General features: G+C 41.5%; 1 protein-coding gene across 1 annotated transcript in view; it reads right to left on the bottom strand.

Moving 5' to 3' along the window:
• The window catches only part of NPSR1 (neuropeptide S receptor 1), a 99,661-nt gene that overhangs the window by 43,140 nt on the left and 31,703 nt on the right, over positions 1–24,818 (bottom strand). Inside the window, exon 3 of the mRNA XM_050938047.1 lies at positions 73–176. Coding sequence (XP_050794004.1) covers positions 73–176 — 104 coding nt within the window. The remainder of the gene's footprint in view (positions 1–72; positions 177–24,818) is intronic.

Genomic DNA, 24,818 nt, shown 5'->3' with positions numbered 1-24,818 from the left:
GGATACAAGACTGAGTTCTTATCTAGTCAGGGTGTGCAGCTGTGGGTACTAGATATTGAATAGTTTCTGTACCTGCAGGTAGCGAACAACTCTGCAGACAAGATCAGGGGCCATGAAATCACCTGTGATGCGCCAAATTATATCAGTCAGTATATTTATGAATCCTGTAAAACAATCTGCAAACAAAAATAAAGAAAGATACATTAATGGAAACAAACACCTGGCAGTAGTTAGTTTGGGTATTTACTGTTATCATCACTTACTTTGTACTGCACCTTTAAATCTCTAAGGACACATCTGTCTACTGAGACGCCCAGCCATTTTGTGAATAGTTCAGTGCAGACTGTTAGTCTGGAAATGCACCAAATGGAGACCTTATCTTCTGTTCTTCTTTTAAATTGTTCTCTTAATCTAAAATAAAATCCATTCAATTCACGACAGTATTTGGCATCTAAGTTCCATTTTTAGGCACCACTGAGATCCACAAGACTCCCACTCAGCTGTCGTTTAGCTCCTAGGTGCTTAAATCTTTCTCAGGCCTAAGTTTTTGCACTGAGTTCCTCTGGTACCTATAAAAAGCGACAAAGAGTCCTGTGGCACCTTATAGACTAACAGAAGTATTGCAGCATAAGCTTTCATGGATTCACCCACAAAAGCTTATGCTCCAATATGTCTGTTAGTCAATAAGGTGCCACAGGACTCTTTGTCGCTTTTTTCAGATCCAGACTAACACGGCTACCCCTCTGATATTTGGTACCTATGTTTCTGCCTCTGGGCATGCCCAGTGCAACCTCACTCTAGGCACTCAGGCTCCTATTTCTCACTGAAGCACCAGAAGAATTCCTAAATTGGAGAAGATAGGTGTTTCAGACATGTTAAACCCGTGGAAAAAACACAGAATTTGGGCTCTTTTTTGGCTTAATTGGCTTGTGAGTTGCTTGTTGGCTAGTTTTTGGCTTGTAGCTTGTTGCTTGTTTGGCTTGTAGCTTGTTGCTTCTTTTTTTGATCAGCTCCCAGCAAGCAGGGGCGGGGAGGGAGAGAGTCAGGGGTGTAAAGTGGGCCCACCACAGTCCCAGACTGCACACTGGGGGCATCTAGTCACATAGAATGTTGAGGTTCTTAGGGACTGGCTTGTTCTGGCCTTGTTTTGAAATGAGATTAGCTTGATTTTTGGCTTATTGTAAAAGTTGGGGTGCTTATTTACCAAGTGAAAGCTAGCAACTGTGAGGTGTTTAGCTGCCTGAGTCGTGGGGTGGCAGGGGGTGGGGAGAGGGTTAATAAGTAGGCATGCTCAGAGGGAGCCTACCAGATTGAGCCCCCCAGCTGAGCTCACACAAACAGTTGGGGGAAGGGAAGGGAGATAGACGCAATCTAACTCCCTCTGGTCCAATTAATAATAATTATTCAGTTATTGAAAGTGGAACAATTTCTATAGAAAAGACTAAGGGAGACACACATCAGAATATTCAGTAGCCTAGTGAGACAGGCAGAGCCTTGTTCAAATCCCTTCACAGGCTCAGGAAGAGTGGGGACGTGAACCAGGGTTCTTCTGAATCTTGGGAGTACCCTGCCCACTAGGCTGAATGGTATGAGATGAGCTTTTCCCTCATGGCTATTTTATTTTTGGGTCACATACACAATTTCCACAGCTGAATGCCTTTCTGTCCGGGTGCCTAAAAGTTAGGTGCTGTGACACTCTGCATTGCAACACCCAAGTCCTTTTATGGACCCCACCCAAAGTAACTGCTTGCTTTTTGCACACAGAGAAACATAACATGTTAGTTTCATGCAGGACCGGTGCTAGAGCTTTTCGGTGTGGGGTAGCAGGCGGCTCCGGTGGAGCTGCCGCAGCCATTTCTGCGGAGGGTCTGTTGGTCCGCGGCTCCGGTGGAGCTGCCGCAGCCGTGCCTGCGGGAGGTCCATTGGAGCTGCGCGGGACCAGCGGACCGTCCGCAGGCACGCCTGCGGCAGCTCCACCGGAGCCACCTGCCGCCCCCCCCCCCAGCAAAATGCCGCCCCCCGAAAATCCTGGCGCTCTAGGTGATTGCCTAGTTCACCTCAATGGAAGCACCAGCCCTGGTTTCATGTATGAGTAACTGTTAAGGATTATTCACCCAGGGCTTGATTCTCAATATGATTCTCAAAGTTAAGCATGTATTTAAGAGTTTTGCCGGATCCTGGACAGAGTGCTCAGCACCTTGTAGGAATGAGACCATGATGTTCTGGTTTTGTTACAAATTCCAAAGTAGGCCTAACCTAGTGCATAGTGTCAGTGTGAGTTGCAAAGCATTCCTGTGAACGTTTCCAGATAAGTCAAAAAGTCTGGGCCACTTTATGGCTTTGAATTGCATTTGCTTAGTTTTCAAACAGAAATTGGATTTGGTTTTGGTTGTACTAAACCTAGACTGGGATTTTCCAAATCTCACTTATCTGCCTCCTTAGAGCTGTTTTGTTTCAGCCATATGGGTCTGGATTTGATCCATCTCTAACTTTCACACATTTTCTATAAATTACCAGTAAAAGATCACATTTGCATAAAATGTGGGTTGTACAGGTATTTATCTCAACAGAACCAAATGCCTAATTGTCTGAGGCTCATCCATCATTACTTTTATTGTCCTTTTAATTGTAAAAGAGAAATATATCTGCAGGAAAACGTCTGGGGTGAAATCATCCCCCTTCTCTCCATTTAAGTGAATGGGGGTGTCAAGGCTGATTCCCCACTCTGGCATTTCGAGTGCAGAAGGTGAGGGCCTGCAAGGATTTTAAATATTAATACTGGCCACTCCAGGCTTGTATTAAACTCCCAAGGTCACAGCTTCTCTCTGACCTTGGATGGGTAGATGCTGCCACCACCCAAGTGCAATCTCACCCCCCCTTTGAGAACCCAGGAAAAAACATGTGGGAATTCCTTTCTATGGGGTGCCCTCAAACCCTTTCACCCCCTCTTTCCCCTCCCCCCATGTGGAAGAGCTGAGAAAGAAAACAAAGGAAATTACCTGTTGCCGCCAGCTAATGAAACAACATATGCACAAACCTCTTAGGGACAGAACAATCCAATCTTGTTCTTAAACGTAAAATTTATTAAAAACAAAAAGAAAGGAAATACATTTGGAATTTAGGCTTTTAGCTAGATCTAAAAAAAAAACAATTACAAAGATTAAGCATCAAGATGCTCTCTTGAGGTTCAGCTTAAAGGTTAAAGCAAAACAATAGCATCTGGGCTTAGCACAGGAGTCCACAAGCCTTATAAATAAAACCTAATTGCATCTTTTTAGACATTTCTGATCTACTTACATATCCGAGTTTCAGATGAGTAGGTTTGAGGCATGAATTAATGCTTTTTCATACCTAGTTTTAAAGCTGCTTACAGCATTGCTGCTCTGTGTCTCCGCTTTCCAGAGAACAACACCACACAAAGGGAAGTTTTTTTTCCCCAGTTTTAAAAAGTTCTAACCCTCCCATTGAGTCTTGTGGTCAGGTGCCCACTCCTTTCCTTTTACCTGTGTTGTTTTTTAACTTTACAGGTAAAGCAAGTGGAGAACAGCCCCCAAGAGGGACTTTATAGCTAACTGGCTAGATGGATGTCCATAAAAGGGACCTTCTCTCCTTCTCCCTTCATTTATCACAGGGAGTTTTGCCATTGATTTTGATTAGGCCATGATTTCACTCCTGGACTAAATATTTTGCATCCAACTCTATTGTCACCTTAAAGCTAACGTCCTTATGTCTGTTTCTGGTCATGTAGCTCACTTTCACTGATAAATTTATGCCCCAAGCTCTGTTTTTGGAGTAACCCAACGCCAGTGCTCATTAAGGTAAGATGGTAGTTTCTCTCTTATCAGATGAACAAATCAACATTCTAAGCAGTTCAGTATTTTATGAAAAGCTTTGTGCTGAGAGTCAACAAACCTGTTATTCCTCATAACCTGCTAAACACTACTGAGTTCCTGTATTTCTTTAAATGTCCCTCCCTGGAGGACAGGATTAATTTTAAAGTGCTACGATTGCATTCATAAAAGCCACTCTTCAAAGCAAAATGATGCATCACTCTTGAAGCTTTCTACCATGCAAAAAGATGCTCTGGGCAGGTTTCTCTGGAGAAATTGCTCGGTAACCTGGATTCTATGAACTGGATCTAGCTAATTTTTTGACTTCTCTTTTCTGCACATAAGGCATACATGAAATTAAAATACAAATGTTCTCATTATTGGTACAAAAAATGAAATGAAACTGTATTCATGACTTTCTTTTAATCCTCAAAATATTCCTATCCCTGCCTTAATCATTCTTCATCCTCCATTTCCATTTTCCTTGCGTCTCTGCTCCCACTCCCTGATGTTTTCATCCTCCTCTGGTCTAGCTAGGATTCCCTTTTTGGTGCCTTTATAGTGAATGCTACTCCTTAAATTAGTGAAAGTGCCATATTTACATAATGTGAAGGGTTCACCCTGAGGCTTTAATGAATACTTTCCTGCTGACATATCCCAGGATAAAATCAATTGTGCTGCACAAGATAGTCCTTGTGAAGAAACCCCCATTACCCTTGTCTCTGCTACAGAACCAGCTGGGATTCAATTACTGTGTTTGTTTAGCAAGTGGATCTTGTTAACTTGCCATGTAGGGATTATAACCTCCTGACTCTCTTTGTGTGTGGCCTTGGACTCATACACCTATAGGAAGTTTACTGAAGACCACTCGCCCAGGTAGATGGGAGGGATGAGCATGCTATGTTATTGGAGTGATTTAGATAATCTACAGATGAGTATCCAGACTTTTGGGTGTTTTCTTGACTAGATTCAGACTTCCAGACACTTTGATGTTTGCCATTGGGTACTGTATATTGGTTCTTTCTAACAGCTAAGGGAATGGATGAACTCTTTGAGCTCATCACCTATCCTTTTAGTCACTCAAAGTGTTTTGTTTGACTCTTTGTGCAGTACAGCATGTGTGTGATAGAGAGTGTAAATGCATGAGCCTGAATACAATGCAGTGTTCAGTTCAAAGCACCTGTAACCAAATGTAGAGAGATGTAGATTCTAAATGTATTGTCTTCTCCTCTAACTGCAGAAACTCTCCCACATAAAACCCAATGTATTGCCTTCTGGAGATTAGATTTCAGAAACCCTTATATCTGTTTTGACCACAGCACACAGGTGACCAGCACCTTCCCAGATGCCAGAAACCCTACTGCTCCTTCCCCCCAAACAAATCTGAATGTACTAAACGCACATAGCTGTGATGCAGATTCTGAACCCAAAGCCAGAGGTAAGTTGCTTCTACAAATTCCTAGTCACTGATAAATAAATAGAATGCTGGATTATTGCAACTACTAGAGTGACTTCTTGAAGAGTGAGGATTTTATGCTCCTAGAACTTGGTTTCACAAAGGTCAGGAACTTGGAAGTCAGCTGATTTCTGCTAGAAGGTAGTGGCAGCCACAGACTGTGTTTTGTATTTGGTAAGCCTTTTTTATTACCTGTATTGCTAGATCGCAGAATCAATGTACTATCCACAGTATGTATGGCTCTAGGAGCCTACGATATCTGATTTATCTATCTGATCGTCAAGGTTCTCGTCACCATGGTACCAGTGCACACATCATTTAAACAGTTGGCTTCCTTCCAATGAATAGTCTTTTAACTGTATTATAAGTTCAAAATGTAACTAACCTTTCCTTCCTCAAAACAATGCAAACTGTCCAGACTGGTCAGCTTTCACTCATATCTGTGAATGTCTTTTTTAATGCCAATATCACCTACCTTTCCTCCTTCAGAGGATCTTATCTGTGTGCCATCTGCCTTCTGCCTATGTTCCTAGGCAATTGAAACACTGTAGATAATGGTATTATTTCTGTTTCTTCCCTCAAGGTAGAGGAAAAAAAAGACACAGATTAGTTCTTTTTCCTCTCCTTTTGATGGGAAAAATAATTGCTTACAATTGGTGAATCTGAAAGTATTCCATGATTCATAACAATATGCTCTGACTCTGCATATACACAAAGATCAGACAAGATGTTTCCTTTTAAATCAAGAAACTATAATTGTAGTGATGTGAGGAGGAGGGTTAGTAGTTCTATATATTGAGAGAAAAGGAATTTTTGTTTTGTTTTTTAATAGCTTAAAAAAATTCCATGCAACATTAAATAAACAAATAAAAAATCTTAGTGGGATGGCATGGGTGAACTAGCATCTACTTTTAGTAAGGTCCAAGTCCTGGTTGGGCTTCTAAGGTATGTTCCTTTGATTTAAGTGGGATTATTTGGCAAACAAGATTTGGCCTTCTGAGTACGAGGCTTTTTGTTCTTAAATGACCTGATCCAAAGCGAGCTTAACTCGTTAAATAAAATGTAAACTTTACAAAATGCAACTTTTTAAAAAGAGGTTTATTAAAAAGAGACAGAATCCCTGGAAAATGGAGATGGGGAAGATCTTGTCAGTTCTAGGAGACATGAAACAAAGCACTGAAAACCCAGCTAGAACTTTTTTGGCTGGAAAAGATTGCAGGGGTGAGGCAAAATCTGAAAATAATGGACACCGCAGGCCATTTCTGCAGTGTCCATTGCGTTCTGTGGAATTACTTTGCATTTTCACTAGTGTAACTGAGAGCAGAATTTGCCCCTAGAGAGTTGTGAGTGATGGAGCCACTAAATGCGTAAGATGACTACAGAGATTCATGTGGAACAGCTTCCTGAAATGATTAAAGACAATATAAAAACGAAAGGGGTGCACTCTTCTGAATGCAGATATGCCATTGAGACTAACTAAACAAAATAGATACAATTCCATTACCCAGAACAAATGAAAGTAATTAATAGGGCTGTTGATTAATCACAGTTAACTCATGCAATTAACTAAAAAAAAATTAATTGCTATTAAAAAAATCACTATTAATCACAGTTTTAATTGCATTGCTAAACAATAGAATACCAATGGAAATGTATTAAACATTTTTGGATGTTTTTCTACATTTTCAAATATATTGATTTCAATTACAACCCAGAATACAAAGTGTACACTGTTCACTTTATATTAGTATTTTTATTACAAATACTTGCACTGTAAAATGATAAAAGAAACAGTATTTTTCAATTCACCTCATACAAGTACTCAAGTGCAATCTCTTTATCCTGAAAGTGCAATTTACAAATGATAAATGCATTATTCTATGTTAAGTGAAATCAATATATTTTAGAATGCAGAAAACATGCAAAATATTTAAATAAATGGTATTGTAATATAGTTTAACAGTGTGATTAATCACAATTAATTTTTTTAATTGCTTGACAGTCCTAGTAATTAATAATCTAACACGGGAATACACTTATGCATGGTCATCCTTACTGGGTCAAATTCAACCTTATTATATGGTCAATGGAATTGCTCATGATATATCTGGCTCAATATGCAGGATGGCTTGAACTAAGGAATAGTGAAAGAGAAAATGGCCTGACACCAGTGGACAGCTCATTCTAAAAACTAATTCAGCACACCATTTTGGAAAGAAAGAGGAAGCAGACTCTCTCTCTCACCCAGAACAGCTCGATTATTTAATTATCTGTAATGGCATTGCTTTGTGTAGTCACGTTCTTGAGGACTCTGCAGGACTTTTCTGTTGGAAATGGGAAATGGATTTCTCTGAAGCCATCACTTTTTTCATATACAGTACATGGTTATAGGTAACAAATGTAGTTCTGATTATTGTTGAGAACAGTCCTGTTAAGCCAGACATGGTGACCTACTCAATTTTACTGAGGCTTTCTACTAAGTTGATTTTTCTGCACTTGATACCATTTGGTGGTATTATTAAATTACTTCCTATAACATGGAAGTACAGTAAAGACAATATAAAAATGGGTGTTTGCGGTTGTTTTATTCACAGCTTCAAATTGCATGAGGTAAAACAGCAGGAGGTTTTGTAATGCAAGACAGAGGGCATTTCCTTGTAATGATACAGGGTTTCCCTTAGCTGAGTCTTTTGGGGGTTTCCTTGCATATACATTTTCTTCACCAACCTCGGACAAAAGAACATTTCTTTCATGAATGTAGGAATCAATAGTTTGTTGTGCCTAGCATGTAAGGTAGGGATATAACTGAGTGATTGCTCCATTGAGCCAATAGGGTTCTACACCCATAAATGCGATGTCTTTGAAACGGCTTGACAGCTTTTCCCAGAACACTGTCTTGCTGGTTAGCTGTTTATATCTTTCCCTCCAGTTATACCATTGCTTTAGATTCTCTTGATTTATATTTTACAGTTGGCATTTTGTGGCAGAGCTGCCTTCCAACTTGTTAAAACAGCTGATTTCATTATAACCCTTGCGACCCAGATAGACATAAAGTAAAATGAACTGAGTGCTCTTAAGGTGCTAGATTATCAGACCTGGAGACCAAAGTTCTTCATTTATCCACGGAATGGGTATAATATAAGCAAGCACAGTGTAAACTTCCATGTCCTCACCCTCCACACATGCACATCACCTGCTTATGTAGCTCAGAGGACTAGAAGGGCTCCTATGAGAGTGGAAAGGTCTCCATGCTCATCCATTCTTTGGACTGTCTTCTTCATGAACCCTGCTAATAAGGGTGCTAGTATTCCAGGCTTTGGAAGGGCTCTGTGATATGGACTCACATCCACTTGAAACCCATCCTTTCCTCTCCATCCTCTCACTCCCTACACCTTTCAAAACAATTTGATCACTTCTAACCTGGGTAGGATTTGAACTGGTGACCTAGAATGAAAGACTCCATATCCTATTAGCAGCCTCCTGAACCATTCAGAGAGAACATTGCTATATTCTGCAAAGGATTTTGAAGTCTGTTTCTCTTTATTTTCTTCCTCTCTTGGTAACCAATCATTTAATCCCAGTTGCTAGCAATTGAGTTTGCAAAATCTCCCTCCAAACGTCATAATACCGTTGCTTAAGCCCTGGCTTTTTATAAGCTAACTGCTAAGGCACCACAAAGCAGCTGGCAGTGGTCTAGCAGCAGCAATGAGTGCTATTTCTCCTTCCATTGTGCTGGACAGCACCACGAGCAGGTGGCAGAAGGGTCACAGACTGTGAATGGGGCCAAGCTGAATTTATTTATTGAAATGTTAATGAGAAACAGATGGGGATATTCATCTTTTCTACTAGGTTACCAAGTCCCCAGTTAGGAATGCATTGCCAATAGCAGATGTATTGGCCCCATGGCATGTTGCTCTGAGCTTTTCTTGGAAACCAGCAAAAACATCCACAACTGCTTTGTTGTGGCACAGTGCTACATTAGTGTGTGCACCAGGCAATGTCATTGATGCTGAGTGTGCTCCCCGCTTCCCAGAAAAGAACATGCCCCCTGCCCCAATACGTTTATAACATAATAAAAAATGCACTGTAAAAGGGTGGTTGACAGCAGTTGTTATTGTCATGGGATAGCATGTTGGAGCTATTATTCTTGTGCTAAATGCTATACAAACACATCGAAGGACAAGGGCCATGGCCCAAAGATTTTACAGTTCAAAAAGACAAAAGGGCTGGGGAAGGAGTATAACATACAAGAAAGAGATCAGATATTTAAACTTCTATTTATTAATAAACTAATCCCTATCTGTCCCTTACTCTACCATTGGAACACTCAGCAACAGCTCAAAAATTACAACTGCGTGACTAAACCAACTGTTTTGCTGTATATACCATGCTTAACCTAGCATTCCACTGATTTAAAAAGGCTACTAAAACAGAAGCAGTAGAGCAGATGTAGCAGAAGACTAGTAATAAAAGTGATCTTATTAATAGCCCCCCGTAACATTCTACATTGTCTATGGTTTTGAGCATATGGTTTTAAGAGTCCTTCAGAAAAGTGAAGCATGTGTCCATATATGCCTGGAAGGATCAGAGTGTGGAATGGAGAGTACTGCCAATGCAAAACTAAGATCTAGTGTACCAGGGAGCCAGGCAGGAATGCAGAGGCAGGGGACCTTTGCCTCTGAAGGATTTGTAATGATTCACAGATCTGGAATATCCAGTTGCCTGTATGGTGGGAGTGAAAGGGAAACCCACCCACTCGACTGAAAATGTTCAGGGAAACTTCACTTGTTAAAATGGAGTTGTCCCTTCCCTACCTTGTTTATTTCCATGTGGAGAAGAATGTGGCCCTTCTACTGGGGAGGCCACCAAGACCAAGCAAGCATTTTGACGTTTTTTTTGTAACTCACAAATATTAGGTGTCAAACTGTTTTAAAGTAACCTACAAAATCCAGTTGGGTGCTTATTGAATTAACTTTTTGAATGAACAAGAGAGGAGCTTCAGAACACGTTCACTCAGCAAGTCCTGACAAATGATGTGACATTTTGTGGACTATAGTCAAAGAATCCCCATTTATGGGGTCTTTCAATGTTGATCCAGGCTTTGCAGTGGAAATATAGATGTAAATACCTCTTCTTAACTTCTGTGTTCGTATTCTTGCGTGCTAAATCAACAAAGTTTTCAATCACTAGTGTTAGGACAATTTAACCCAAATTCTCTCTTTCAGGTCATGAGAAGGAAGAAAAGAAAGAAATGGCAAGAGTTACAGCACAGGTACAAAGAACACAGGCATTAGGGAAATAATCCATCATATTGCAGAGGGCCAACTCCTCAGGTGTGTTTATGAGCATAGTGCCTCTGAAATCACCAGTGAGGAGCTGGCCTTAAGGTTCTGAACAGATAAACAAAGATAGAGTTCCTCTAATCAAGGATATGGAATTCAGATTAATTTAATTATGTTTTCAACATTTTCAGTAATCTCTAGCTTCCCTCCCCTAATACACAGTTTATTTTAAGATGCTGCCTAGATTTTTTTTTAGATTCATTTTAATAATTTCCTTCCCCAATATTTTACATACTATTTTATTGTTATCCCCAAGTTCCTTCCTAGGCCCTTTCCTGCAAATCAAAATGTCTGTCTCTGTAGTAAATTTAAAACTACTCACCAATATCTAAGGCTATGTTTACGCTTAAATTGCTCCACTGGCACATCTGCACTCACTACAGCAAAGGATCATGCTGTTACTATGACTAACAAATCAGGGTTAATGTAGTTTGACTGAACACAGGATAGCTCAGAATAATGAACTGAAATCACTATCTCCTCCTTAACTTCTTCACTGCTCTTCTAACATGTTAGGAATATCCAGCAGAATACTCCTCTACTACTGCTAGATATCTTGAATGCTTTTGAAAGTGTGCCATGGCTTTCCACTGTGATTTTGATGCAACTTCAGTTAGAAATTCAGCATCACAGATGCTGGAGTGGAAGATGTTAAGGAGCTATACATTGAGGAAAGATTCAAACCAGATCTTGTCACAAAAGCGCGTGAGATTTCATGGGGAACTCGGAGGAAAATGCAGCTATTGCCATGCTATCTGTATCATGACACTGTGAAATACAGCATAAGGTGATGTAACTGGGGGGAGAACTCCTATGCCTCTTTTCACAAGTACAGTATGATTGAGCCAGTCAAATGAGTTGAAGAACTTTTTTAATTTGTAAACATGTGTAGACTAAACCTAGTGAAACAGTCCATTGGCTGACAGTACTACATGTGCTCTCAACTCATTAACACAGCCGAGAATTAAACTGGGAACCTTATAATTCATAGGCAGCATTTCCCCCAGGTGAGCCAGAAGGGGACAGCCTCCCATCAGCTTATATGATGGACCATAACGAACACAGCTTGTAATGGAAAGCACCCTGGGCTAGATTCCCTAAGGGACTTGGGTGGTCTGAGACTGAGCATCAATGAATCTAACTTTTAAAGAGCTGGAATATCATATGAACAACACCGGAATCTGCAAAGCCTATGCTCCTATACAATGAATGGGGAAAGGTAGGTAGCCTAGAATGCAATCCACAGAAGACAGCATGTTAAGTGGGGAGCTACCCAAGCTAGCCAATGGGAGATGCTGGCGACAGGGGTGTGTCTTAAGGCCCTCCCTTCCCCTGGAGATAGTCGCCTAAGCCTGGAATACTAGGGGGCACCCAGCTCTGCTGAGCTATCCACAAACACGAACCCCTCTCCTGCAGTCAGATGGCTTAGGTGCTTAATTCTTAGGTGTGAGACTGAGTTTGGCAGATATCTGCCTCCACACCAAACAGAAGGGGAAGGTAGTAATGGTGTTGCCCACCTTATAACTCTTAGCCCAATGGTTAGAGCACTCATATGTTAGTTCCCCCCTCTGCCTGAGGATCAGAGGATTTGAATGGGGTATCCCATACCTCTCAGAGTTCTCTAACCACTGGCCTATGGGATATTGTGACCTGGGGTTCCCTCAGCCTCTCCTCTTGAAGCTGTTCCACTGTGAATAATTAATCAGTCATTAGAGATGGTGGACTGGACTCTGCGTCTCCCACCTCCCAGCCCTGACCACCAGACTACACAGTTGTTCTCTCTCTCTTTGACTCTTTAATTATTTATCCTCAGTGGAACAGCTTCAGCAGGATAGATTGAGGGAGTCCCACATCAGAATATCCCACAGTTTAGTGGTTAGAGCATGTGCCTGAGGGGTGGAAGATCCTTGTTCAAGCCTTTCTCCCTCTCCAGGAAGAGGGGGGAATTGAACCTGCGTCTCCCATGTCCCAGATGAATGTTCTAACTGCTGAGTTAGAAGTAATAAGGTGAGCAGCAGCCTCATTGCCAATGCCACTGGTTTCCATTCCATATCTGGCAGGAGTTCGTGCATGCACACCTACCAGATTGGGCCCTGCATGCAAGCTAGGCAGGTGAATGCCTATCTTCCCTCAGTTGGGGGATTGCTCTGGCACTTAAGTGGAAGATAGACATTCAGATGTCTAGAGGAAGGCAGCAGGGCGCATGCCCAGTGGCAGAAACTTAGGTACCTAGGGAACTTTTACCCTGAAAATGTAGGTGTGGTGGGAGTTTTGTGGAGCTAAAATGGGGACTTAAGTGCCTAAGTACCTTTGTGAATCCCACCCCTTATACTAAAAGAAAAAAAATCCCAGCAGCAACAAAAGCGTCTCGTGGAAGTGAACATCTGAAAAAGGCGGAAGGTTAGGAAATGCAAGATCAATCCTTCTAAACAAGAAAACAATTGCCCAACACTGTAACTGTCAGAACAAGAATGGTGTTTTGCTCTAACCTCACAGAAAAAACAGACTATCTTAATTTAAAAGTCCACAGGCCATGTTATTGGGTGTCAAGTGTACCTATACAGTACAAAGGCCATAACAATCAAACAGGAGACAGAAATGGCTGTTATAATGAGAAACATCACGGCATCTATTTTTACTCCTGGAAATCAAAGGAAAGCCTATTGCCCCATATGTTTTTTTGTGGGAGCATATTAGGCAGAGAATGTAATAAATGTAAAAATAGCTGCTGTTTTTGCACCCTGGGACTGCAAAAAAATTGATTTCTTATGAAGAGCGTTACATATAATGTAATTCAGTGCAGACGCACTAACATTTTGGTATCCAGAGATTATAATAAGAATACTAAGAATTTCACATTTTCAAAGCACTTTATTAATATTAACTAAAAGAACCAAACTCAGTTGGAAGTGTTTAAGTTCTAAAGAATTTGATTAACCTTATATACCCGATCCAAAGCCCACTGAAGTCAATGAAATGTTTCCCATTGACTTCAATAGGGTGTGGTGAGGATCAAGCACTACTTTTAGTTTTGAGGCCAGGCCCCAAAGAAGAAATACTAAAATCCTGCATCAACAGAATGGCAGAGACTGTTTTATTTCCAACCCAAATGAAACCACAAAAGACTTGACAAGATTGCAATAAGTCATGTGGCTTCAAGGATCTCAGCATTCTTTCTAACCAAAGAGATGAACTTTGGATGCGTATCCCAAATTATGGATGCTGACTTTAGCCAAGTTAAAGATGTGAACTGAGTGTCAATGCAAAAATATTCTCATTTTAAAAATGAGTTCATTGTTCATGCCCTTCTTGTGTTCTTTCCATCAATATCCTTGCAAAAATCATAACTAGCAGGAATGTTTGCTGAAACATTGAGTTTTAAGTGAATGCTGAAGGTTCACAGTAAGAACATTCCAAATTTGTGGTGTATTCACACTGGCAAGCTGATTCTAACAGTTAAGCTCATCCCATCAAAACAGCTTGACTCTGTTTTTGAATAAAAAACAGTCAAATCAATACTGCAAATGAACAGTTTGTGACAGTTGATCAGCTAAATATATTGGCATAAAACAGTAATTGAATAACTTCCACCAATGAATAAATTTGATGAAAATCATCTGTTTGTGGACAATTTGTGAAAAGTGTAAAGAGTCAAGTTTGAAAAAACAAATCCATTTGATGCAAATAATTAATCTATAGAGTTATACCTACCACAGTATTAAATTAAAGGCATTTTACTTTTACTAAAAGTCAAATGTTCTGGGTTCTATTCCAGGTTCTGAAACTCACTTAACCTCTTAGTACCTCAGTTTTCCTATTGTAAAATGGGGCTAATAAAACCTACCTGGCAGGGATGTTGTGAAAATTAATTTTGCATTTGTAAAGTGGTTTGAGCATCTCAGACAAGAGCAAAGTATTATTTATTTTTGTGACATTTTTGTGTCTATATACTGCAGTCCAATAGGAGAGATCAAAATCATTTTCCCCTGAGGTACTCTCATTCTGCTTGTATTGTAAACCATTTTTACATGCAGTCTTATTTAATTACAAGAATATCAATAAGGGATTTGAATTAGATAGCCTCTACTTATTTTTCATGTGTCAGATCCACTTGAATTAGTTTGTTCAATTTATTTGAATTAGCTGTGAAAATATTCACAGAAATTGAAAGTTATGTATTCTAATGTTATTTTGATTGTAGTAAATTTCTCCCCCCCCCCCTTCACCAAACCCCCACACGGCATTAATGTTATGGCAGCAGTGAATGTTGAACTGCATGCAGATCACTCATTACACTCATGATATTATTAAAGGCGAATGTCCTTAGTGTTCCTAAATTTTAAAAATGTACAGGCTGAAGTGCTTTAATGCTTATTTCAGAAAGTAACACATTGAGAGACACTGCATTGAACCTGTGCTATGATTTTCAAGCTAGAAGCTTCTGCTGCCCTGTCAATCAAGCTGATTTGACTCTCTGATTTGCGATCTGATTCAGGGTGTCTGCTGCTTCAATGGTGGTTTGATAGGGAGCATGATGAAAAGCAGGGGGTATGCTCCATGAAGCTGCCTCCAATATCTTGAACATAAGGCTCTAATTAATAGTGTACCAAACAATTTGGCTCTGTCTGATATTGACAAATGTAATCCTCCCAGACCTCAAGGTTCTGAAGAGCTCCTGGCTAAAATAAAGTGTCTCAGGCTAATTTATTTTCAGAAGTGTGTTGTGAAGACCCTAGCTAGTTTGGAGGGTTCTGAACAGCTTCCATCCCACTCCTAGAAAGAAAAAGCTCTCAGGCTGTCACTTCAATGTAGGTGAATAAATGCTGTAGCTATCTGTTCAACTGACCTGTGAAATCACCCCTATGTAAAACAATAATAGATTTACTTAAAAGTAAAATATATTGCTGCCTGCAGGAGCTATGATTTGGCTAAACTAGAACAAATATTTCCATCAGGTCCTACTTTGCTCGACTTTAAGCATCAGCCTGATGTTCAGGCATGCTGGACATGCTTGACTCCAGCTGAGGTCTTTGGGAGCTTTTGTTGCTTGATGCCTCTGAAAATCAGCCCATAACTGGGTAGCTAGTAGCTTGCCTGGACAGAATTGTGTAGTGTAGTGCACCATAGTTGTCAACAATATTTAAGAACTAGTGTGGCCCACGGATCAAACATGGGTTTGATGTGGGCCTTTGGCAGCCCAAAATAAAAAAAAAAAATCCTAATGTCATGGAACCATTTTTTGCATCTTCAATTCAAACAGCACATTTTGACCATTGCACTGAGCATTGTGAAGCAGCCACAGGCACTCACTCTGCTAGCAGGCATCTACCCCCAAAGACAAAGTGGCCTCATTTCATTGTTTGAAAAGCTTTGTGTTCGTATCTAGAAACATATTCTTTTGAGCACAAATGGAGTTGTTTCAGGACATGAAACTTTTACACCATTTCAGACTGGTTCTTTGCAGGGAATGAATCCTAATATTTGGGTTTCTTGATGTTGTAAAGATTTGTGTTCAGTTCCTAGAACATACAGGGTTTTGGATCAAAAATATACAGGTGACCCCCAAATAGTAGTGCACAAAGGTTTACATAAGATTCAGAGTATGCTGAGATAGACTTTAATGGCTTCTATTGCTCAGTGCTCTATGAAAGTGCAATGTGTCCTAAAGTGGTCAACTTGCAATGTGCAATTTATTCAATGACTTTAACTCTTTTTTTCTAAACATTTTGCTATTTCATGTTGTTCATTAAATGTTAGCTTTCAACCTGTGGATTGCTCTCAAACTGTTGGCTGTGAATATTCCTCAGAATTATCCTTATCAAATTACCAATATTTCAGCTGTGATTGGTCAGAAAGTCACATGGTATTGTTTCTGTTCCCTGATTTGATGATGTAGTTTTTATAACAGACTTCCACTTCTTCCTGAAAACAACATTGTTTCATTACATAAGAAGTTTTGTCTCTAGATAAACTTTGGCTGCAAGCCAGAAATTTATTTTCTACTACCATCAGGCTGAACAAAAATTCAGTTGCATAAGTGCTGGTGCAAAACAAATAAAAATAGGCTGCAAACCTAGTCTAATTGAAACTATAATTAGAAGCCACCCAAATATTAGCTAATATTTTTTTCTGCCAACTACCTTTCCAGTGATCAGTTAATACTTGTCCAGCATAGTGAGGTCCAGAATAGTTACCTTATGTTGGGTAATACCTTTTGTATTAAAAAAATTATCATCTTTACTTTTTTATATAATATGCAGGATGATCTAATCGTCTCTTCTGGCCTAAAAAACTGGCTTAGTCTACAATATCCATAGTAAGTCTGTTGTTTTTTTTCCTGTTTCCTTCCTCCAGTTCAGCCATTACTGATTTTATTCCCACTAACAAAATGTTGTTAACATAACAGGGGAAAAATCAGAGCAAATGATAGTAGTAATAGAAGGAATAAGAACAGAGTGTGGGTTGTATTCACTCTCTGTAAACAACCCTGTGTAAAGTGTTGCCAATTGCCATGGTACAGGATTCATGTTGTACTTTGCAAGCCCACCTGAACTCTGGGTTTATCATAGGAGATGTAATCCAGGGATGCTGGCCTACACAGGAGAATGAGGGCATCAGGGTCCCTGGATGGACAATCTTTCACAACTCACCCAGAGACACGACTGTTCCCTAATACAGCAGAAAGCTCAGTTAGCTGTGTTCATATTGCACTGTGAGAAGTGTAGTCCTCCAGGAAGCTCAGCCCACAGTAGACAATGGAGGCCTGAACTACAACCCCCATAAGGTATTGTGCTAGGGAAATACAGTTTTTAATTATTTTTTAAATGATTCAAAGTTAAACATTTTGGGTAAATTCATTAAAATGAAATTCAAACTCAGGTCAAACTGACCCAAATAAAATATGTGATGTTGTTGTGGCCATGTTGGTCCCAGGATGTTAGAGAGACATGATGGGTGAGGTAATATCTTTACTGAACCAACTTCTCCTAGTGAGAGAGACAAGCTATCACGCTTACACAGAGCTCTTCTTCAGGTCCTTTCAGGTGTTGGTCCAAGAAAAGATATTACCTCAACCACCTTGTCTCTAAAATAAAATTTCACTTTGACTTTCTTGGCAGAAAATTTCAATTTTACAGATGTATTTTTTCCATTGGAAAATCTTATCAATGGAAAATTCCTGACAGCTTTATATTTGATACCAAATCAGTCCCTTCTGCTTACATTAGTTATTCTGCTACCAGACAATTATCATTCATAGGGTTTGTGGGATTAAAAACAAACTAGTTTGCTGACAGGATTTTCAGGGATCTGCTAAAAGGTCTGCTGTCTGGCCATGGTATGATTTAATTTAAATTCAGAGTTAATCCTTCCCCTTCCCTCAATCCTTGTCATATCCAAACATTGCAACCTCTCTACCATTTCAATTTCTCAGGGGCTGATCTCCCCAGACCCTTCCGTCAAAATCCCCACACTGGTTATGTTTTATACTCTTTTTCTGTCCCTTTGTGTTCTGAGGTCTTTTTGCAGTAAGCAACAGCAACCATTAGCTAAAAGTAGGCAGTCATGTCACATCTAAACTGTAGAAAACAATAGAATATCTGACTTGATCAATTGTTAATAAATGTAGGTTAAGATTATTACTGTGTAAGGCTCTTCAACTGGGAAAAGGTCCTGCAGACCCATAAAGATCGGAGCCTTATGCCCTGAGGACCCACAAGAGGATAGGGGGGCACTGAATTCTGGACCCAGGGAAGGTAGGGGGTGGGAGCCCTAAATTGAGTGGGTAACACCTGCCGCAATGGATATCCCTGGCTAAGTCAGGAATCCGTGTGTGTGGAAAATTAGTATAAGGCCCATTAACATAATAGGAAATCCACAGAAAAGTCAATGTAGCCTGAGGCTATTTTTTCAACAGCACATCCCTCCGCCTGCACCACTTCTCGCAGCCCCCCATTGGCCTGGGACAGTGAACCACAGCCAGTGGGAGCTGCAATCGGCTGAACTTGTGGATGCTGTGGGTAAACAAACCATCCCGGCCTGCCAGCAGATTTCCCTGGTGGGCCGCAGGCCAAAGGTTGCCAGTCCCTGCTCTTCTGCATGAGCTAAAAGCCAACTGGCTGTTAGTTAAGGCCGTAGCGCAGACTCATTTTCTCTCTCTCTTTAAGTCGTCTCAGTGCCACTAGATGAGGCAGAACACCACACCCAGAAAGTGTGTGGGTTACACCATCTTAAAATTATTTTTTATACAAAGATACCTTTTTTCATTATAGATCCAAAGGCGGAAACTAACTGATACATTTATGGATGATCTTGTCCTTTTTAACCTCCATATTCATGAGTGATAAATCTCAAAGCAGATTTTGCCTGTTCTTGTGTCATGGAATCAGCTGGCAGCTAGAGATAAGGATACTCAATTCCTAGTCAGAGCCTGGGGCTAGTCTTAGGGAGGGAATCTGAGCTGGACAGACCTTTGCAGCTTGAGAACAGAAGCGGTATGTAATCCACACCCACTCTGTGCTCTCTCCCTATCTTGTGGTGGCTGGGCCTACACTACCAGAGAGGAGGTAGTTTGTTCTTTGATTTAAGATAAAGTGTTAGAATGACTGCTAGCTACAGTAAGCCTATGAATATAAGTGATATGTTAGCTGAAGGCTACAGGCTGCTAATATTAGACTGTGTTGCTCATGCTCAGTAACCATATGCTTTAGGTGCTGTCAAATAGCCCAGCTCTCGGCCAGTTTGGACAGCACTGTGGCTACACTGCTGGGGGATTGTCTGTATCCTGACTATAGTGTATTCCCACTACAGCTAACAGTAGTAGTGCTACATTGGGGTTCGCAACACTAGGATTTTTTTCAGACAAAAAGGCTACTGAACACAAAGTCACTGTGGTGAAGACAAAGAAAATGATCAGTGTATTCCCCCTTTCTAACACAGAACCCACTGAAAATGAGAAGAAAATGGATTTCACAGAAGCTGTTTACTGTAAGAGTGTGTTTAATAACAAAGCAAAAATAGATTGGGAAGTGCACTGTACATGTTCCAACTTGTTAAGCAATGTCATAAAAAAGGACTCTCAGGCACCAGCCACTTTACTGTGAGGACTGGTTTTTATGTGATCACTGGTGAGTAAAGCTAGAAAAACGTTTTTCTAATAAAAGAAGCATGAGGGAACAATTTATTCAGAAATATTTTACCTAGTGACTTGATGGATACTGTTAAATCTGGGATTAACTGGGACTCAGTCTACGGGCTGGATTAATCCAAAGTGGTTCCAATAGGTGAAAACCATATTCTACACATGGGAGGGAAGGTGCTGGGATCACCACCATCTGCCATCTGTTGAGGGAGTGCAGGTTTAGTTGCCAGAGTTTGCTCTGATTCAGTGCATCTCTAAGTCACTTTTTCTACACCTCCTCTCTGGTCAGCACAATCCAGTTTATGAGCTGCACTGGCCTCATTCAAACAGAGTGGGGACTGGGGTTGCTTTCCTTCCACCCTCTGACAGACTTTCTTCTTTTCACCATCCCTAGGAGACTTTTCTCTCCCGGGAACCTGTGGCAGGGCTATTCATACTTAGTAGAACTTGGGTAAATCTGCATCCAAATTTGAGATGAGTTCTAATTCAGCATTTGAACTGCAGGTGTGGAACCAACATGACATATGCTACCATCCCAATGATCGCTTGGCTTGTCTACTACTCTGTTTAATGCCTAGGATCATGGGGCCTAGGATCTTGGTTAGTTCTTAAGCACTACCATAATAAACGTGATAAAATAAGGTGTAAAGCAGTCAGAGATGCAACCATCCAAACTCGCACATAAACTGCAAGAGGACTTCCCACAAGTGTAGTGGAGGTATTGGTCTGTAACCTGGTGTCACTGTCTCATATCACCTCTGGAACTGGAGAGGCATTGCAAGATCCCTGTTCTGAATACCTCAGAACTTTGCAGAAATTCAGATCCAAACTGGGTGACTTAGGCCTGTCTCTATTTGAAATGCGAGAATGATTTTGAGGTGGTTCCCTTTCTCTTCTCACCCACATAGCTACGTAACTTTAAACACAGGGCATTTTGTCCCCTGTACAGCCCAGAGTGTACCAGGTGCTTAATAAGGAGTTCCATTACTGTGCATAATGCTTTACTATGTGAAACAGGCAGACTAGGTGCCAGCTCATGCCAAAGTTCCCATGTCTCAATTGAACACTGAGAAATATGTAGCTGGAATCAGTCTGGTTCACCTGTATGTTATATTGTTAAAATAGGTCTTAGAATGAGTTTAGACTTTCTTGAATGCGTGTGCGCTGCTCTTGCATTAATCTCATTTATAACATCTGTATCCCATATTGTAAGGTAATATTTCAGCAGTTGTATTGCGAGCCTCTGTGACTGTGTAAGCCACCAGACAGGAGAGAGGCATTAATTAATGTGAAGTGCTGATCTTCAACAGAAGGTGTTACATCCTTCCCAGCAGGAAAGGATCTATTGACACCACACAGACTATTGTGGGATGTTAAAGATAACCAAAGACATTTGTTGTTCTACTCTCCTCCTCCCTCGAAGATGAGTCATGCAAGTGGGTTCCTCCTGTCAGATGAACTTTCAGCTCAGAGCACAAGGCAGGAGGAAGGATAAAAATCCCTAACAAGTAGGAACTGATTATCTCTATGTTGCTTGGACTAGTGGGAGGGGGGGCACATGTTTTCTAGGCAAAAGCAAGGGCTCCCCAGCTGCTTTTAGCCTTGGGTAGCCTGGCCTAAAGGACTTTACATATAAGTAAGCTCTATAGAAGATTCTATTACCTTTTGAAACTTAAGATTGCAACTCATTTGTTTGTGTATTTTTACCAGCTTTAACCTTGTTTCTTTTTCCTATTGAATGAAGATTTATTAGTTTATTACAGGATTGGTTACAAGTGTTGTTTTTAGTGCAAGATCTAAGTTGCAACTGACTTGGGGTAAGTGACTGGTCCTTTGGGACTTGGAGTAACCTGAATATTGCTGTGCTTCTTGGTGTAAGGTATCTACCACAAAAGTATGTGCCCATGGGTGGCGAGATAGATGGGTGTAGTCCAGGGGACTGTCTGACTTGACGTCAAGGCTGCTATAATTCCTGAGGAGTTTACACTTGATAATTGATAGATGAAATCTGAGTACAGAACTCACTGTCACTTTGAGATTTGTGCCTGGCTTCCTAACAGTCTGCCCTAGGGTTGGTACTCATGCTCTTAAGTTATTGCAGGCAGCATTAGAAGTTGTAGCTATGGTTCCATAAGCTCCCCGCTGGTATAAATCGCTCCAGGACCACTCTGAATCAGTGCATCTTATAGCTGCTCTAGCCATGCCTGATTCCCAATCAGCACTGCCCACTTTGGCTGCTCTGTCAGCAATTCCCAACCACTTTGGCAGCTTTTCCACAGGCTCCATTCTCCCTGCCCAAAAGTGACACATTTTAAGTAAAAGTGCTTCTAACTCAAGACTGAGTAAGGACCTCCTCAGGATTTGGCACAGAGTTTGGGCCCAGATCCAAAAGAGACAGCTATTTCCTAAGTGAACTCGCTCTGATTTCAAGGAGGTCACTCATGAATCTGACCATCACTATCTAATCCAAGATAATCGGTTTCTCACATACAAACATAATCCCCTGTCTCCCTGGCAGATTTGTTCTGAAATAAGGCACAGAGAATAAAAACTTGAAAATGGACTGGGTTTGTGAAGCGATAAGCCGCCAAACATCATCACTCTCCTGCACATCACTGCAAAGGTGAGATCTACCAGTATTGATTAGAGCCTAGTGTAGGACAGGTTGAGTATTTAAAAATAGCCTGGACATTACTCAAAAATCACTCTGCTTTTACTACAGAATAAGTCAGCCTCAAACAGCTAGAGCAGGAGCTGTTCAGCCAGCTTCAGTACAAGACTAATTTAGAGGGAAAAGTCTTAGACATGCCAGAGGCAGCAAATTATATTCTCCACTAGACTCTGAAATTCATTAGTTAAAACACTGAAAACACGGAAGTAAAAAATGTATTTAAATACAATTGAGGCAAAAAAAAACTTTAAAAAATGAGTCTAGGCTAGTTAGAGCTCATTCTGTTTACATGAGCATAGAGAAAGCAGGGAACTATACTTGTCTTGATTCTCCACCACTTTGGTCCTTGTGTCGTACAAAGGAGGTATACAGTGCCAGCAAATGCACTCTGCATTCACTTTGCACATACATAAATGACTATGTGCAGCTGAGCTGCTGCATTTTAAAGGGTTTTTCATTTATTGCCCCCGTGTGTTTGTTTAGGTACCTTTTAAAAACGCCAAACATCCGGCCCACATGCTCAGGGTTTAGCTGATCACTATATTTGGGGTCGGGAAGGAATTTTCCTCCAGGGCAGATTGGCAGAGGCCCTGGAGGCGCTTTGCCTTCCTCTGCATCATGGGGCATGGGTCACTTGCTGGAGGATTCTCTGCACCTTGAAGTCCTTAAACCACAATATGAGGCCTTCAATGGCCCAGACATAGGTTGGGGTTTTGTTACAGGAGTGGGTGGGTGAGATTCTGTGGCCTGCATTGTGCAGGAGGTCAGACTAGATGATCAAATGGTCCCTTCTGACCTTAAAGTCTATGAGTCTATTTTCCACTAAAATGAAAACAAGCTGTAGGCTAACTTTGAGGCTCATGGTGTGCACTTGGCAAATCAAATGAGATTCTGATTGAGAAGGAGCACTGAGAATTGCTGCCAATGCCTCTTCAATGCCAAGAGTCATAGTGTGTTTCAGAAAGTTTTAGTGGCTTTCAGTAGCAAGACCTTGGGACTCAAATCAATATAAGTGTTTTGGGGACAAGGGGTTGTTCATGCATTCATTCTTGCCCAATCGGATGTTAAGGGGAGAGATGCTGCCAGGCTAGACACCAGCTGTTGCCCAGGCTACGGGCATTGGGTAAGAACTGACAAACTCATAGCTGGAGACCAGACCAATTCATCTGTCTGTTAGTTTTGCGCAGAATAGGTATTAGTCTTTTAAGAATATATTTAGCGTTTAGACTCTGTGGAATGCTTGTAAATTGCTGCATGTGTTAATCCCACTTGTAAACATCAGTGTTTCCTGCTATAAGAAAATATGTAAGTTTTGCTTTCTAACTTTGAAATTGTTTGCTCTGAACTTGTGAACCCAGGCATGGGAATTGTCTCCTCCTCTACACATCTAAAAGGGCCACAAGGAAACACCACAATATGGAGGATTCGTTAATGGCACTATCACACCTTGGAAATTCTACATGCAAGGAAGTTTGTCCTGTGCATTTGGAAGCTGAATAAAGGAAATAAAACAAAGCCACAGGAACATTTTCCATCTCTCTTTGCTGTTTGAACTCTGACAGGGCCAGAGACTCTACACTGAGGCAGAGTTCCCCACAGGTTACCCCGCCCTGTCGCCTGTCCCCCGGTTACAGCACAGGCAGGAAGGGGTTAAGCCCTAAGGATGCATTGTGCACCAGGGCCCAGGGAACCTGACTGCAGGAGCTTCAGCTAACCCAGCCAGAGGGGTGGCTCAGCAGCGGAGGTTGCCTAGGCAGTCTCACGCTTCCTGGGGGCAGGACCCGGGGTGGGGGGTGAAGAGGGTGCTAAGCCCCTGCCCATGGGGCTGCTGAGGTTCCAGGGTGTAAACAGGCTGGAAATCGCTCCCCGCTCCTGCCACTCCAGAGCTTAGCTGAGGGTCAGAGAAGCTTCCCAGTGCCAGCGCTGTGCAGCGCCCTGGGCCAGAAGGTCTTGGGCTTTCCTGGGGCACTGGCCCAGCCAAGGGCAGTGGGAGGAGGAAGGAAGGAGCCTGCCAGCCAGACTGTTGGTGAACTGAGCACTCCAGCCAGGGGCTGGTTCTCTGCACAGCGCTGGGAGCGGAACACGCCCCTCTGGGAGGTGAGGCTATGGAGAAGCAGCCAGGTTGGGGGGCATGAAGGGGCTTAAGCAGGGAGGGGACAGCGAGAGACACAGCAGGCACTATCCTGATGGACCAGCAGGGGAAGCAGCTGGCGCTGCATTCTGTATCTTCACCCCACCACCAGCCTTGCGCACCCACCCCCTCTGTCAGTCACTGGACCTGCTCCCCCACTCAATGCTGATGGGCAGGCATCCGGCAAGCAGGAATCTGGCCAGCAGCAGTACCTGCAAGTACTGATGTGGGGGAGACAGAAAATATGGG

Source organism: Gopherus flavomarginatus, chromosome 2 (genome assembly GCF_025201925.1).
Source record: "Gopherus flavomarginatus isolate rGopFla2 chromosome 2, rGopFla2.mat.asm, whole genome shotgun sequence".
In the NCBI taxonomy this organism is placed as follows: domain Eukaryota; kingdom Metazoa; phylum Chordata; order Testudines; family Testudinidae; genus Gopherus; species Gopherus flavomarginatus.
Note: the sequence above shows the minus strand (reverse complement) of the source record. Positions and strands in the feature narration are given on the sequence as shown.